This window comes from Oncorhynchus clarkii, chromosome 4 (assembly GCF_045791955.1).
Source record: "Oncorhynchus clarkii lewisi isolate Uvic-CL-2024 chromosome 4, UVic_Ocla_1.0, whole genome shotgun sequence".
Classification (NCBI taxonomy): Eukaryota; Metazoa; Chordata; class Actinopteri; order Salmoniformes; family Salmonidae; genus Oncorhynchus; species Oncorhynchus clarkii.
Window position 1 is genome coordinate 8,864,822 of NC_092150.1, and position 16,431 is coordinate 8,881,252.

At 45.4% G+C, this 16,431-nt stretch overlaps 1 protein-coding gene across 1 annotated transcript in view; it reads left to right on the forward strand.

The window, feature by feature from the left end:
* Positions 1–16,431, forward strand: part of LOC139406371 (unconventional myosin-IXAb-like) — a 263,450-nt gene that overhangs the window by 195,444 nt on the left and 51,575 nt on the right. Inside the window, exons 24-30 of the mRNA XM_071148904.1 lie at positions 4,737–5,132; positions 5,253–5,614; positions 7,286–8,644; positions 9,759–9,837; positions 12,384–12,484; positions 12,986–13,092; positions 13,796–14,010. Of these exons, the coding sequence (XP_071005005.1) occupies positions 4,737–5,132; positions 5,253–5,614; positions 7,286–8,644; positions 9,759–9,837; positions 12,384–12,484; positions 12,986–13,092; positions 13,796–14,010 (2,619 nt within the window). The remainder of the gene's footprint in view (positions 1–4,736; positions 5,133–5,252; positions 5,615–7,285; positions 8,645–9,758; positions 9,838–12,383; positions 12,485–12,985; positions 13,093–13,795; positions 14,011–16,431) is intronic.

The following is a 16,431-nucleotide window of genomic DNA, read 5'->3' on the forward strand; positions in this document are numbered from 1 at the left end:
ACATGCGCTGGCTTGAGCAGGGGGACCTTGCGTGCGCTGCAGGATTTTAATCCATGACAGCGTAGTGTGTTACTAATGGTTTTCTTTGAGACTGTGGTCCCAGCTCTCTTCAGGTCATTGACCAGGTCCTGCTGTGTAGTTCTGGGCTGATCCCTCACTTTCCTCATGAACATTGATGCCCCACGAGGTGAGATCTTGCATGGAGCCCCAGACCGAGGGTGATTGACCGTCATCTTGAACTTCTTAAATTTTCTAATAATTGCGCCAACAGTTGTTGCCTTCTCACCAAGCTGCTTGCCTATTGTCCTGTAGCCCATCCCAGCCTTGTGCAAGTCTACAATTTTTATCCCTGATGTCCTTACACAGCTCTCTGGTCTTGGCCATTGTTAAGAGGTTGGAGTCTGTTTGATTGTGTGTGTGGACAGGTGTCTTTTATACAGGTAACGAGTATAAACAGGTGCAGTTAATACAGGTAATGAGTGGAGAACAGGAGGGCTTCTTAAAGAAAAACTAATAGGTCTGTGAGCGACGGAATTCTTACTGGTTGGTAGGTGATCAAATACTTATGTCATGCAATAAAATGCAAATGAATTACTTAAAAATCATACAATGTGATTTTCTGGATTTTTGTTTTAGATTCCGTCTCTCACAGTTGAAGTGTACCTATGATAAAAAATTACAGGCCTCTACATGCTTTGTAAGTAGGAAAACCTGCAAAATCGGCAGCGTATCAAATACTTGTTCTCCCCACAGTAAGTAAAAAAACAAATATATTATCATTTACAAAGTCATGTCCCCCATATATATTCAACACACTGCCATTGTTAATATTTCGGTATCACATGGTTTGTGTTCTAAGCCGTTTTAGGAGGACATACCCCTCCTTCACCATGTGACATTGGCCCATGGAAACTACACCGGAACTATACTGAAACTTCACCATGTGACATTGGCCCATGGAAACTACACCTGAACTATACTGAAACTTCACCATGTGACATTGGCCCATGGAAACTACACCTGAACTATACTGAAACTTCACCATGTGACATTGGCCCATGGAAACTACACCTGAACTATACTGAAACTTCACCATGTGACATTGGCCCATGGAAACTACACCGGAACTATACTGAAACTTCACCATGTGACATTGGCCCATGGAAACTACACCGGAACTATACTGAAACTTCACCATGTGACATTGGCCCATGGAAACTACACCGGAACTATACTGAAACTTCACCATGTGACATTGGCCCATGGAAACTACACCTGAACTATACTGAAACTTCACCATGTGACATTGGCCCATGGAAACTACACCTGAACTATACTGAAACTTCACCATGTGACATTGGCCCATGGAAACTACACCTGAACTATACTGAAACTTCACCATGTGACATTGGCCCATGGAAACTACACCTGAACTATACTGAAACTTCACCATGTGACATTGGCCCATGGAAACTACACCGGAACTATACTGAAACTTCACCATGTGACATTGGCCCATGGAAACTACACCTGAACTATACTGAAACTTCACCATGTGACATTGGCCCATGGAAACTACACCTGAACTATACTGAAACTTCACCATGTGACATTGGCCCATGGAAACTACACCTGAACTATACTGAAACTTCACCATGTGACATTGGCCCATGGAAACTACACCGGAACTATACTGAAACTAATTGCACATGTATAATAATAGATGTAGCCTACAGACAAGAATACATCGACAATAGACTGATTATCAATGGTCTTGTGAATGAAGAGACTGCAGCCGTAGAGCCCTCAAACTCAACCCTGGACATGGAAGCCAGTTCCACTGTGTTTTTTCATTGTTTCCCTCTAATCAGGGACTTGTTTAGACCAATAAATAATCAGGTAGAAAACCAGCAGGCTCCGGACCTCGTAGGGTGAGAGTTGAATACCCCTGGTGTTGACTACTAAGCACAAACTAGTAACCTTCGCTCTTACTTGAGTCATTTTCTATGTGGACAGCCCTTCAAATGAGTGGATTTGGCTATTTCAGCCAACTTTGTGGCAACAGTTTCGGGGAAGGCCCTTTCCTGTTTCAGAGTGACAATTTACATAATCATAATCTATTATGTATTACTAATCTATTAACTGACTGACCAGTAGAGTTCGAAGACAAGTGTAGTGACGCAGGGTAGTAGCCAGTAGTGACTGGCTACCTCACGCTCCACATGGGAAAGAGGGGAAAATTGCTTTCCTGGAGGCCATATAGTTTCTGGAAGGGATACTTGGGTAGAGAGAGAAGTCAGTCTGCTGTCCAAATCATTGTCGGACTGAACAACATACCAAATCAGCTCAGAACCTAGTGACAGACATGCTAAAACTCTAATCATGTTTAGTCGAATAATTGGCAAAATAATGATTACACACACCTGTCAACTGGCAATAGCTGTTTGAAAAGTTTATATTTTTAGGTTACAAGTGTTTAAGGACAACCATTTCATTGTAGAAGTGAACCAAAACAGAGAATTTAAATCTCGCAAAGTGATTTTTTTGTAACTTTTTTTTTTACTCACGGCATATACAGTTGAAGTCGGAAGTTTACTTACACTAAAAAACTCGTATTTCAACAACTCCACAAATGTATTGTTAACAAACTATAGTTTTGGCAAGTTGGTTAGGACATCTACTTTTTACATGACAAGTAATTTTTCCAATAATTGTTTACAGACAGATAATTTCACTCATAATTCACTGTATCAATTCCAGTGGGTCAGAAGTTTACATACACTAAGCTGACTGTGCCTTTAAACAGCTTGGAAAATTCCAGAAAATGATGTAATGGCTTTAGAAGCTTCTGATAGGCTAATTGACATAATTTGAGTCAATTGGAGGTGTACCTGTGGATGTATTTCAAGGCCTACCTTCAAACTCAGTGCCTCTTTGCTTGACATCATGGGAAAATCAAAAGAAATCAACCAAGACCTCAGAAATAAAAATTGTAGACCTCCACAAGTCTGGTTCATCCTTGGGAGCGATTTCCAAACATCTGAAGGTACCACGTTCATCAGTACAAACAATAGTACGCAAGTATAAACACCATGGGACCACGCAGCCGTCATACTGCTCAGGAAGGAGACGCGTTCTGTCTCCTAGAGATGTATCTACTTTGCTGCGAAAAGTGCAAATCAATCCCAGAACAACAGCAAAGGACCTTGTGAAGATGCTGGAGAAAACAGGTACAAAAGTATCTATATCCACAGTAAAACGTGTCCTATATCGACATAACCTGAAAGGCCGCTCAGTAAGGAAGAAGCCACTGATCCAAAACCGCAATAAAAAAGCCAGACTACGGTTTGCAACTGCACATAGGGACAAAGATAGTACTTTTTGAAGAAATGTCCTCTGGTCTGATGAAACAAAAATAGAACTGTTTGGCCATATTGACCATCGTTATGTTTGGAGGAAAAAGGAGGATGCTTGGAAGCTGAAGAACACCATCCCAACCATGAAGCACGGGGGTGGCAGCATCATTTAGTGGGGGTGCTTTGCTGCAGGAGGGACTGCTGCACTTCACAAAATAGATGGCATCATGAGGCAGGAAAATGATGTGGATTTGTTGAAGCAACATCTCAAGATATCAGTCAGGAAGTTAAAGCTTGGTCGCAAATGGGTCTTTCAAATGTACATAACCCCAAGCATACTTCCAAAGTTGTGGCAAATTGCTTAAGGACAACAAAGTCAAGGTATTGGAGTGGCCATCACAACGCCCTGACCTCAATCCTAAAGAAAATTTGTGGGCAGAACTGATAAAGCAGGTGTGAGCAAGGAGGCCTACAAACCTGACTCAGTTACACCAGCTCTGTCAGGAGGAATGGGACAAAATTCACCCAAATTATTCTGGGAAGCTTGTGGAAGGCTACCCGAAACGTTTGACCCAAGTTAAACAATTTTAAAGCAATGCTACCAAATACTAATTGAGTGTATGTAAACTTCTGACCCACTGGGAATGTGGAGTTCAAACCTGAAATAAATCATTCTCTCTACTATTATTCTGACATTTCACCTTCTTAAAATAAAGTGGTGATCCTAACGAACATAAGACAGGGAATTTTTACTAGGATTAAATGTCAGGAATTGTGAAAACTGAGTTTCAAATGTATTTGACTAAAGTGTATGTGAACTTCCGACTTCAACTGTAAATACGGCCTACTGCTAATTTAGAAATGTTATTCTCTGGGGCCTTTAAATAGATTTTTGTTCATTTGTTTCAGTCTCCACAAAGAAACTGTGGGTTGAGTTTATGACTGCGGAGGGAAGTAGTCAACTTATTAAAGTGAGTTGTTCACAGAGAGTTTATTTTAGCCAGTCAAACATTCAGGCACTGTGTTTTGTCAAATATCTGACGGGATATCCATATCAACCTGTCATCGTATACGGGATAACAACAACTTCTATATCTTATTAACATATCTCAGTAGATGTTTACCTACTGGAGGTGTTTCTGGGATATATTCAGTTCACATGCTAATTGTGCCTTAAAGGGTCAGTTTTGTAAAATTAGCTTTTTCTTTCCTCGAAAGGATTCTGGACACTACTCCAGAACTCTAAAACCACTAACATGCAATTCATTTCAATTTATACTTCAAAGATAACACCCCAGTCAATAAACATTCTCAGTTTTTGCCACAAATATGACTTCACACTTTGTTAATTCATATTTCTCAATTCTCTCCTCTCCAAAGCGATGGTGGAGGGGCTGCCTGCTCAGACAGTTGGAGGCTGCAGTGGACCCAGCCGTCCAGGAGGAGGCAGCAGAGGACCCAGCCGTCCAGGAGGAGGCAGCAGAGGACCCAGCCGTCCAGGAGGAGGCAGCAGAGGACCCAGCCGTCCAGGAGGAGGCAGCAGAGGACCCAGCCGTCCAGGAGGAGGCAGCAGAGGACCCAGCGGTCCAGGAGGAGGCAGCAGTGGACCCAGCCGTCCAGGAGGAGGCGGCAGTGGACCCAGCCGTCCAGGAGGTGGCAGCAGTGGACCCAGCCGTCCAGGAGGAGGTAGCAGTGAACCCAGCCGTCCAGGAGGAGGCAGCAGAGGACCCAGCCGTCCAGGAGGAGGCAGCAGTGGACCCAGCCGTCCAGGAGGAGGCAGCAGAGGACCCAGCCGTCCAGGAGGAGGCAGCAGAGGACCCAGTCGTCCAGGAGGAGGCAGCAGAGGACCCAGTCGTCCAGGAGGAGGCAGCAGAGGACCCAGCCGTCCAGGAGGAGGCAGCAGTGGACCCAGCCGTCCAGGAGGAGGCAGCAGTGGACCCAGCCGTCCAGGAGGAGGCAGCAGTGAACCCAGCCGTCCAGGAGGAGGCAGCAGTGGACCCAGTCGTCCAGGAGAAGGCAGCAGTGTGCCTGCAGGCATCGTGGAGGGGCTACAGGCAGTGCAGGCAGTTCCTGCAGTGGCGGGACTCTGCCCTGATAATACAGAGGCGCTGGAGAAACTGCATCCAGCACAGGGCTCTGGCGGCCATTACGGTGCAGACAGCCTGGCGCGTCCACAGAGAGAGAGCCCACCACCGTAGCACACGTGGTGCAGTTATGCTGCTACAGGCAGCCTGCAGGGGCTTCATGGCACGCCTGAGGTAGCTAGGAGTGATAAACATTTCTATTTTATGATATACACCGAGTATACCAAACATCAAGAACACCTTCCTAATATTGAGTTGCACCCCCTCCATCTTTTGCCCTCAGAACAGCCTCAATTTGTCGGGGCATGGACTCTACAAGGTGTTGAAAGCGTTCCACAGGGATGCTGCTCCATGTTGACTCCAATGTTTCCCACGGTTGTGTCAAGTTGGCTGGATGTTCTTAGGGTGGTGGACCATTCTTGATACACACGGGAAACTGTTGAGCGTGAAAAACCCAGCAGCGATGCAGTTCTTGACTCAAAACGGTGTGCCTGGCACCTACTACCATACCCCGTTCAAAGTCACTTAAATATTTTGTCTTGCCCATTCACCCTCTGAATGGCCCACATACACTATCCATGTCTCAGTTTTCTCGAGGCTTAAAAATCCTTCTTTAATCTGTCTCCTCCTCCTTCATCTAAACTGATTGAAGTGGATTTAACAAATGACATCAATAAGGGATCATAGCTTTCACCTGGATTCACCTGGTCAGTCTGTTATGGAACAATGTTTTTCTTCATGTTTTGTATACTCAGTGTACATAAAGATGGACAATATGGATGTATATTCTAAATATGATCAAACATAGTGTAGCGGGTTTGACATGAGGTTATTGTTTGTTAGGGGTACCAGGTAGGTCGTGCTTATCAGAGAAAATATTGATTTCTCCGTTTTTGTTTGTGAGGGAATGAGTCACATCTGGTCCGTCAAGTCTACACCAATACAAAGGACTCGTAAAAGTCAGGATGGAAATATACTTTTGCAGAAACCCTTAAAACATTGGAAATAACTTCAAAACAACTATATTCTTTTGCATTGGTTATAATTATTTTATTTATTTTTTACATGTTTTATTTAAATAAAAAATAAATGATCTCCCACATAATAACATCACAGCACAACGATCTCTGGTTCCTCAAGAAAGTCCCGTACCTCAGGCCTAAAAAGAGTCCTGCCCGGTAAAGGAGTTCATGTGAACTCAAGTGACCTCAGTCACGCAGTCTTTTCCTCTTCACAAAGTGTAGCTTAAACCGGTCTCAATCATACAATCAGAATCTCAACGTCTTCTACCACACAACTATAAAAGGTTACCAGAACTTCACCAACCACTGAACACAACCCAACACGGTGTAAATCCCACTAAAACAGTCATAAACACAGATGTTTAGTCCCAAAGGAAGAAGTTATAGTATCTGATCCGGGTTAATCTGGAGAAACAACTACAAAGAACACTTTATAAATACAACAAAACATACAGAGTAAGGAAGAATACTTCCTCGTTCACCCCACTGTCACCCCCTTTTGCTCAACTGACGCTATCTATTTAATGGGGAATTAAAGGGCAGGGACCTCATGTGCAGGAGAAGCACAGACGGTTCAGACAAATTCAGGGCCGTCACAAAAAAAAACCACCTGATTCATGTAGTTATAATTGGTGAAAGAAAAACACATTAAGTGTATTTTAGTGCTGGGCTGGAACAAGAGCTTGCGTACCCTATTGTTCCCAGGTTCAAATGATTAGCCTTTCCATACACTGATGAAGAACACATTGGAGAAGAGTAGGAATGGAAGGTAGATTTGCTTTAAGCTGTGTTTGCTTACAGTTTGACTCCCTGTTTCCTATAGGTTCACAGAACTAAAAGAGCAGAGTCAGCAGGAAAAGCAGTTGCTCAATGGACAAAGTAGCCCCACCACAGAAGAAGAGAAGGCAGATAGGACCATGGGCCTGGATACGGACATCTCGGAGGACCATGTCGTCGAGATCACTCACCATCATGGCATCCAAGATGTCTCCACGGTCTGGCTTACTGAAGACTCTAATGAATCTAGATGGAAGTGTTTGTTGGAAGAGGAAGAGGATAGAGAGAGCGAGAGAAGACCGTGTATAGAGGAGTCCAGCAGACAGAGTATAGAGCCCAGCAGCCACAAGACACGGGCCAAGAGACAGAATCGGCGTATGAGGGAGCTGGAGCAGACCCAGTTCAGCCTGGAGCTACTCAAGGTGCGGACCCACAGAACGGGAGGGACTCTGCCAGAAGAGGAGATCCATGTACCCCCATGTCCGGACAGCATCTCCTGTCCCCTGGACGACCACCAACACCACCGGCCCTCCTCCCCTGGTAGCCACGGGAGCACCTCCATAGACGTCGAGGTGGAGGCGGGAGGGCCTGGTTACCCCGGTTGCCATGTTAACCAGTCAGAGCCGCTCCGGACTTCTTCCCAAGAGAATTCGTTCAGACCAGGGCCTTCCATTCACACCCCCACAGAGTCCCAGTCCCAGGAGCACCCGGAGGTGGTAAAACAGAATGATCTGAGCCCCAGGACAGAGGAGCTACTGCCCCCTATCAAGGAGGTGGTGATGGAGGCTACACAATCCACCGTCTACATCCCCCCTGAGGACCACAGCAGTGAGCCCAAGCCTAAGCAACAGAGCCCCAACAAGCGTGTGAAGGAGAGGAGAGAGTCCTCCTCTCGAGGGCCCGTGGTGGTTGTCATCAGTATGCAGAAGGAGACCCTGCTGAACGAAGGGGAACTGCGGGCGACAAAAGCCCAGGAGAGTGCACTCCAGATGGGTGTAACCCCTGCAACATTCTCCCCTACACCCATCGCTGGCCTGGAAGTATCAGAGAAGGCCCAGCCGCCTAGGACTGTTACCAAACCTCAGAGAGACTTAGCTGGGGTCGACATGTCTAGCTTGGTGCCCTCCTCCAACTCCAGCCATGGCCTTTGTCCTTCCGAGGTAGATATCCAGATAGTTCTGGAGCCCAAGGCCCCCGCTGGTGAAGTCCCTCCCAGCCAGCAGGAGAGGAAGGCGGGCAGGCCAGCGCAGGACAACTGGGTCTCCACCGACAGGATCCTGGAGAGCAGGGAAGCAGCCTTGGCATCACAGAAGAAGACTCCGACCAAGACCATCATTGTCAATATGACTGAGAAGCCACCCTCCAACGTCACGTTCTCACCCCGACGCAAGCTCCCCTTTTCCAAGTGAGTGTTGTGTTGCTGTAACGTTGCTTTGATGTTGCTGTAACGTTGCATTTGATGTTGCTGTAACGTTGCATTTGATGTTGCTGTAACGCTGCTGTAACGTTGCGGTAACGTTGCTGTAACGCTGCTTTGATGTTGCTGTAACGTTGCTTTGATGTTTGTGTAACGTTGCGGTAACGTTGCTGTAACGTTGCGGTAACGTTGCTGTAACGTTGCGGTAACGTTGCTGTAACGTTGCTTTTGATGTTGCTGTAACGTTGCTTTGATGTTGCTGTAACGTTGCTGTAACGTTGCTGTAACGTTGCGGTAACGTTGCTGTAACGTTGCTTTGATGTTGCGGTAACGTTGCTGTAACGTTGCTTTGATGTTGCTGTAACGTTGCTTTGATGTTGCTGTAACGTTGCTCTGATGTTGCGGTAACGTTGCTGTAACGTTGCTTTGATGTTGCTGTAACGTTGCTTTGATGTTGCTGTAACGTTGCTGTAACGTTGCTTTTGATGTTGCTGTAACGTTGCTTTTGATGTTGCTGTAACGTTGCGGTAACGTTGCTGTAACGTTGCTGTAACGTTGCTGTAACGTTGCTTTTGATGTTGCTGTAACGTTGCTTTTGATGTTGCTGTAACGTTGCTGTAACGTTGCTGTAACGTTGCTTTTGGTGTTGCTGTAACGTTGCTTTTGATGTTGCTGCTCATTCAAAGCTTTGTTGTTCATTTGTTCTCTCAACACTAGCTTTATTTATTTTGACAGACAATGTGTACAAATTGAAATTGTTTAATTCCAATAAATGACCACTAAGTTGTTGTTTTTCTTCTAAATGGTCATGAAAATATTTCCTAATTCTGTTATTTGTCATTGTCTTGTACAGCAACAACATTGTAAAACACAGGAAAGATATATTCAAATATATATTCAAATATATATTCAAAGATATATTCAAATATATATTCAAAGATATATTCAAATATATATTCAAAGATATATTCAAATATATATTCAAATATATATTTAAATATATATTCAAAGATATATTCAAATATATATTCAAATATATTTGAATATGCAACGACATTTGAAAGAGTACAAAGAGATGTAACATCTTGTGACTGTATTGTAGGTCTGATAAGGACCTGGTGAACAAGGAGTGGTCGTTGGTCTCTGTCTCTAGAGGCACCACTGGACAGACGGCCAGAGAGGTGGGTTAACACAGTACACTACCCAAAGGAAGCACACACACACACACACACACACACACACACACACACACACACACACATTGTGCATGTAAGTGTGTGCTTGTATAAGTTAAATGTGTTATTCATTTGTGTCATTCAAACTGTCAGTGTGTCTCTAACTGATGTCTACTTACACTGCACAGTGCCTTCAGAAAGTATTCAGACCTCTTGACTTTTCCCACTTGTTGTTACTTTACAGCCTTATTCTAAAATGTATTAAATAGTAAAGTTTGGTGGAGGAGGAATAATGGTCTGGGGCTGTTTTTCATGGTTGGGGCTAGGCCCCTTAGTTTCAGTAAAGACCAATCTTAACACTACATCATACAATTACATTCTAGATTCTGTGCTTCCAACTTTGTGGCAACAGTTTGGGGAAGGCCCTTTCCTGTTTCAGCATGACAATGCCTGCATGCACAAAGCGAGGTCCATACAGAAATGGTTTGTCGAGATCGGTGTGGAAGAACTTGACTGGCCTGCACAGAGCCTTGACCTCAACCCCATCGAACACCTTTGGGATGAATTGGAACGCCGACTGCAAGCCGGGCCTAATCACCCAACATCAGTGCTCGACCTCACTAATGCTCTTGTGGCTAAATGGAAGCAAGTCCCCACAGCAATGTTCCAAAATCTAGTGGAAAGCCTTCCCAGAAGAGTGGAGGCTGTTATAGCAACAAAGGTGGGACCAACTCCATGTTAATGCCCATGATTTTGGAATGAGATGTTGGACGAGCAGGTGTCCACATACTTTTAGTCATGAAGTGCAACACACACACACATTGTCCCAGTCACACAAACATCATTCCATTCCACCCAGACTCACACACACACACACACACACACACACACACACACACACACACACACACACACACACACACACACACACACACACACACACACACCATCCCTGTCTCCCAACACGTACTCAGACCACTGACGTGTTTTGGTGTGTGGTTGTGCAGGTGTGCCGGCCCGACCCCAAAAAGAAAGCCTGTATGTCTCAGACCCGCTCCGACTTCCTGACCTGCTGTAACTCTGAGGGGGCGTGTCAGTTGAACGATGACGAGACATTCTACACCCCCATCCTGCCCTGTACGCTGCCCCTCCTCTCCCGATCCTCGGAGGGGGTTGCCCAGCCTGTCTGTCACACTGTCTCCAAAATGGTAAACGTACCATATAGGGTCCAAGCTATTATCCCCTGCCTCCTTCGGATACCCCCCCCCCCCCCCCTCCCAGACCATTTATTTTCTCTCTGGGGGCCAGGCTTACTAGCCGGGAGGGGAATCTTTTAGCACAACTAACCCCACTGAACTTAACTAGCAACCTCCAACTCGGTTTAGTATTTAACTACTAGATAAAAACAGGTTTCAGTCCTTCCACCCTCTTTGCTGACGCTGAATATCAAAACATTGCGGTCGAACCTCTTCTAGGAAGAGTTTGTCTCAAAAACACTGCGGTCGAACCTCTTCTAGGAAGAGTTAGTCTCAAAAACACTGCGGTCGAACCTCTTCTAGGAAGAGTTTGTCTCAAAAACACTGCAGTCGACCCTCTTCTAGGAATACAGCGACTGAAAGTGGAGAGAATAATCACCCGTCGTACACACAGTACCCCTGACCAAAATGGCTGCTTCGAGTTTTATGTAACAGCCTTTATGCGGAACGACGTCCAGAGCTCTCTGAAATGAGATGCTCTGGTCCCTCTTTGGTCACTTCAGAGTCACCATCTCTATGTCGATAAAAACATGTGTTTTTTCTTCATGTGTTTTGTTATATTGAATGTGTTTGATGTGTTTCTGCTCATCTGTAAAATAGAACCTCTAGCATCAGTATGACTTCCTGTCAAAATACAGGATCAATAAAAACATTTTTTTTAAATTATCGGGAAGAGGGAAAAAATGCCATGTCACTCTCCTCTAAACCTGATCTCAGAACTGTTTGGGCTGTCTCGTTAACTCTAATGGTCATCACAAACAGATCTGGGATCAGGTTAGTGCAACTAGTCATAGCCAGGAGAGCGGTCAGTGATGCATGCTGGAACTTTTAACTCATTGACACACCATTCTATTTCCCCTTCCACGTCTTTCTGAGAGCATGAGCTCTCTCTCTCTCTCACCCACTCCTATCTCTTCTAGTTTAGTTGTTTTCTCAGAAAATATGTTGTACTATCTATGTCTGTACGTCTACTGTATGTCTCAATATGTAAATATGTCAGTTTGTTTGTAGACTGTTAGTTGTTGTTCTGTGCAGACGGAACGAGTGATGCGATAGGAACATGCACGCACATGGATGTATTGACATTAAAGTCTGATATTGCAAAACATGTATATTCTGTCTCAAATGGGTCACCTCTCTCACCATCTTTTCCCGTTTCAGGATATGACTCATAAAACCATGGAAAAATAGCCCGAGCCTTTGATGCCAACTCGTTGAACAAAAATGTTCAACGAGAACGAAAATGTTGCGCTGTCATATGTTGGGTAATAAAAGACTTCCCTTCCATTCTCCCAGGCTGCTCACAAGGAAGTGCAGAAGAGCATCCATAAGACCATGTCTTCAGGGGACCTGGGAAAGGTAGCAACGCTTAGGAAGACATCCAGTCAGGATGGAAGGTAGCTTCTCCCTCCCTCCCTCCCTCCCTCCCACACCTGCCTCCCTCCCTCCCTCTATAGCCCATACGGAATGGCAGGTAGCCTCGAGGTTAGAGCGTTGGATTAGTAAGGTTGCTCGATCGATTCCCTGAGCTGACAAGGTAAAAATCTGTCGTTCTGCCCCTGAACAAGGCAGTTAACCCACTGTTCCCCGGTAGGCCGTCATTGTAAATAATAATTTGTTCTTAACTGACTTGCCTAGTTAAATGAAGGTTAAATAAATAGTATATGAGCCAGACACAATCATTCTGCAGACGCACAAAGAAGATTGTATTGTGTACCTTTTTTTTTATATATATATATATTTTTAGATCGGGCCGAGCAGATTCACCAGGACTGTTCTGGCTCGGAGTTGTCTCTGTATATTATTGTCCTTTCCAGCACTGTTTCAGCAACTAGTGTGACAAGGGTACTAGTCTGTTAACACAGGAGTCTTCTAAGCTGTGTGACTGTGTGTTGCAGCAGAGTACGAGGGAAGATACGGTTCTGGGGCAAGACCAAGCATGCAGAGAAGAAGCTGTCTAGAGACAAGCAGCAGTCCACACAGAGAGACTGCACTGACAAGATAGGTAAGACACTTTGTCGTATCCAGAGGGGTTGGGAAGAAGGACAATAAAGTTCTGTTGTATTTCAGGGGTTGGGAAGAAGGACAATAAAGTTCTGTTGTATTTCAGGGGTTGGGAGGAAGGACAATAAAGTTCTGTTGTATTTCAGGGGTTGGGAAGAAGGACAATAAAGTTCTGTTGTATTTCAGGGGTTGGGAGGAAGGACAATAAAGTTCTGTTGTATTTCAGGGGTTGGGAAGAAGGACAATAAAGTTCTGTTGTATTTCAGGGGTTGGGAGGAAGGACAATAAAGTTCTGTTGTATTTCATAACACTGGACATGTGATATTAGGTTACACTGCGGATTTCTCATCTCAACAATAAGACGCAAAACTAATTTTGAACTAGGGTTGAATGCTGATTGGTTGACAGCTATGGAATATCAGACCGTATACCACGGATGTGACAACATGTATTTTTACTGCTCTAACTACGTTGGTAACCAGTTTTATAATAGTAATAAGGCACCTCAGGGGGTTTGTGTTATATTGCCAATTTACCACGGCTAAGGGCTGTATTCAGTCATTCCGTGTTGTGTCGCGCCTAAGAACAGCCCTTAGCCGTGGTATATTGGTCATATATGTCACCCCCTCGGGCCATATTGCTTAAATAGAAACAATTGTCTTCACAACATCCCTACTATATCTTCATGACCGTGGCGGGTTCAGACGGAACAACGTCTCCCCCCCACAGTCCCAACTTGATGGGGACCAGGGGACGGGAGACCAAGGAGAACAAGGAGCCCTCTCCCAAAGTGAGGCGGAGGCGCAGCGTCAAGATCAGCAGCGTGGTCCTAGAGCCCGCCCAGTGGGGGAACGACGCGCTGCACATCCTCACCAGCACCCACGACTACAGGAGCATGAACGACTTCCTCATGAAGAAGGTAGGTACAGGCAGGCAGAGGGAAACAGAGAGACAGACAGGCAGGCAGACAGGCAGAGGGAAACAGAGAGACAGACAGACTGGTAGACAGACAGGCAGGCAGAGGGAAACAGAGAGACAGACAGGCAGAGGGAAACAGAGAGACAGACAGGCAGAGGGAAACAGAGAGACAGACAGGCAGAGGGAAACAGAGAGACAGACAGGCAGAGGGAAACAGAGACAGGCAGACAGACTGAGTGAAACAGAGAAGACAAACAGACAGACAGGCAGGCAGGCAGGCAGAAAGAAAGATAGAAACACAGGCAGGCAGGCAGACAGGTGTACATATTCTTACAACACTTGTTATTCTTACAACACTTGTACTACACCAGTGGTCACCAACACAGCAGTACTGTATTGTACTACACCAGTGGTCACCAACACAGCAGTACTGTATTGTACTACACCAGTGGTCACCAACACAGCAGTACTGTATTGTACTACACCAGTGGTCACCAACACAGCAGTACTGTATTGTACTACACCAGTGGTCACCAACACAGCAGTACTGTATTGTACTACACCAGTGGTCACCAACACAGCAGTACTGTATTGTACTACACCAGTGGTCACCAACACAGCAGTACTGTATTGTAGTACACCAGTGGTCACCAATCAAGATCACTTTCTGATTCAAAATGGAGGCTGAGATCTACCGGTCAGAATTATTTGGAAACATGACTTAAATATGTAAGCCTGTTCAACATGAACCTATTAAAAACAGTTCTGTGATATTATAATAATAATATATAGTTTTGTATTACTTGTGAGGCACAACTGAGTGAAATAATTAGCTTTATTTTATTGGGCTGATGGTGCCTGCATCGTCTCTCGCCGTCGGACGGTCCCTCTCCCCCCTCCTCCGACACTGAGGGGGGACACTGTCTTCCAGCTGATGGCGAAATTCAATTCACACCACATTACTTCTGCCTCATGCACAAATTCATGTTGTTCCTCCTATGACCAGAGAAAGTGAAATATTCCTTTTTATATACATATAAAATAACAAAGCTTATCAACACACTTTGCTATTTATTCATTGAAGCTGCAGTGCCGTTTCAGTGTGAGTGGAGAAGCGCATTTCATGTCTTACAAAGTGTTAAACATGAACTCATAAAAACATCAGCTCTTTGTTGTATTCGCTGACAGTCTCTCTCTAGTCATGGTTTTAGACCTTTTGAAATCTCACTGTATCGAGGAGGCTGCAGACACGGTGATCTGAGCCATCTGATTGGACAGTGGGAAGCTGCAAACACGGTGATCTGAGCCATCTGATTGGACAGTGGGAAGCTGCAGACATGGTGATCTGAGCCATCTGATTGGACAGTGGGAAGCTGCAGACACGGTGATCTGAGCCATCTGATTGGACAGTGGGAAGCTGCAGACACGGTGATCTGAGCCATCTGATTGGACAGTGGGAAGCTGCAGACACAGTGATCTGAGCCATCTGATTGGACAGTGTGAAGCTGCAAACACAGTGATCAGAGAAATCTGATTGGACAGTGGGAAGCTGCAGACACGGTGATCTGAGAAATCTGATTGGACAGTGGTAGGCCTGTTGGTGCACCTGATTTGCTCTTCGGGCACTCCGAGTACGCTGAGTTTGTACCGTCAGACACATGAAATGGTTCACAATGGGAACACTTCACAGGACAGCTGAAACAAGTGCACCTACTGCCAACAGCGCGACACAGAAACAAGTAGGAATGCAAGGCTTTATCTTTGTTTTGTTTTTTCGATCGACCTGGAACGCCTTACAGATCGACCTGGAACGCCTTACAGATCGACCTGGAATGCCTTACAGATCGACCTGGAACGCCTTACAGATCGACCTGGAACGCCTTACAGATCGACCTGGAACGCCTTACAGATCGACCTGGAATGCCTTACAGATCGACCTGGAACGCCTTACAGATCGACCTGGAATGCCTTACAGATCGACCTGGAATGCCTTACAGATCGACCTGGAATGCCTTACAGATCGACCTGGAATGCCTTACAGATCGACCTGGAATGCCTTACAGATCGACCTGGAACGCCTTACAGATCGACCTGGAACGCCTTACAGATCGACCTGGAATGCCTTACAGATCGACCTGGAATGCCTTACAGATCGACCTGGAATGCCTTACAGATCGACCTGGAATGCCTTACAGATCGACCTGGAACGCCTTACAGATCGACCTGGAACGCCTTACAGATCGACCTGGAACGCCTTACAGATCGACCTGGAACGCCTTACAGATCGACCTGGAACGCCTTACAGATCGACCTGGAACGCCTTACAGATCGACCTGGAATGCCTTACAGATCGACCTGGAATGCCTTACAGATCGACCTGGAATGCCTTACAGATCGACCTGGAATGCCTTACAGATCGACC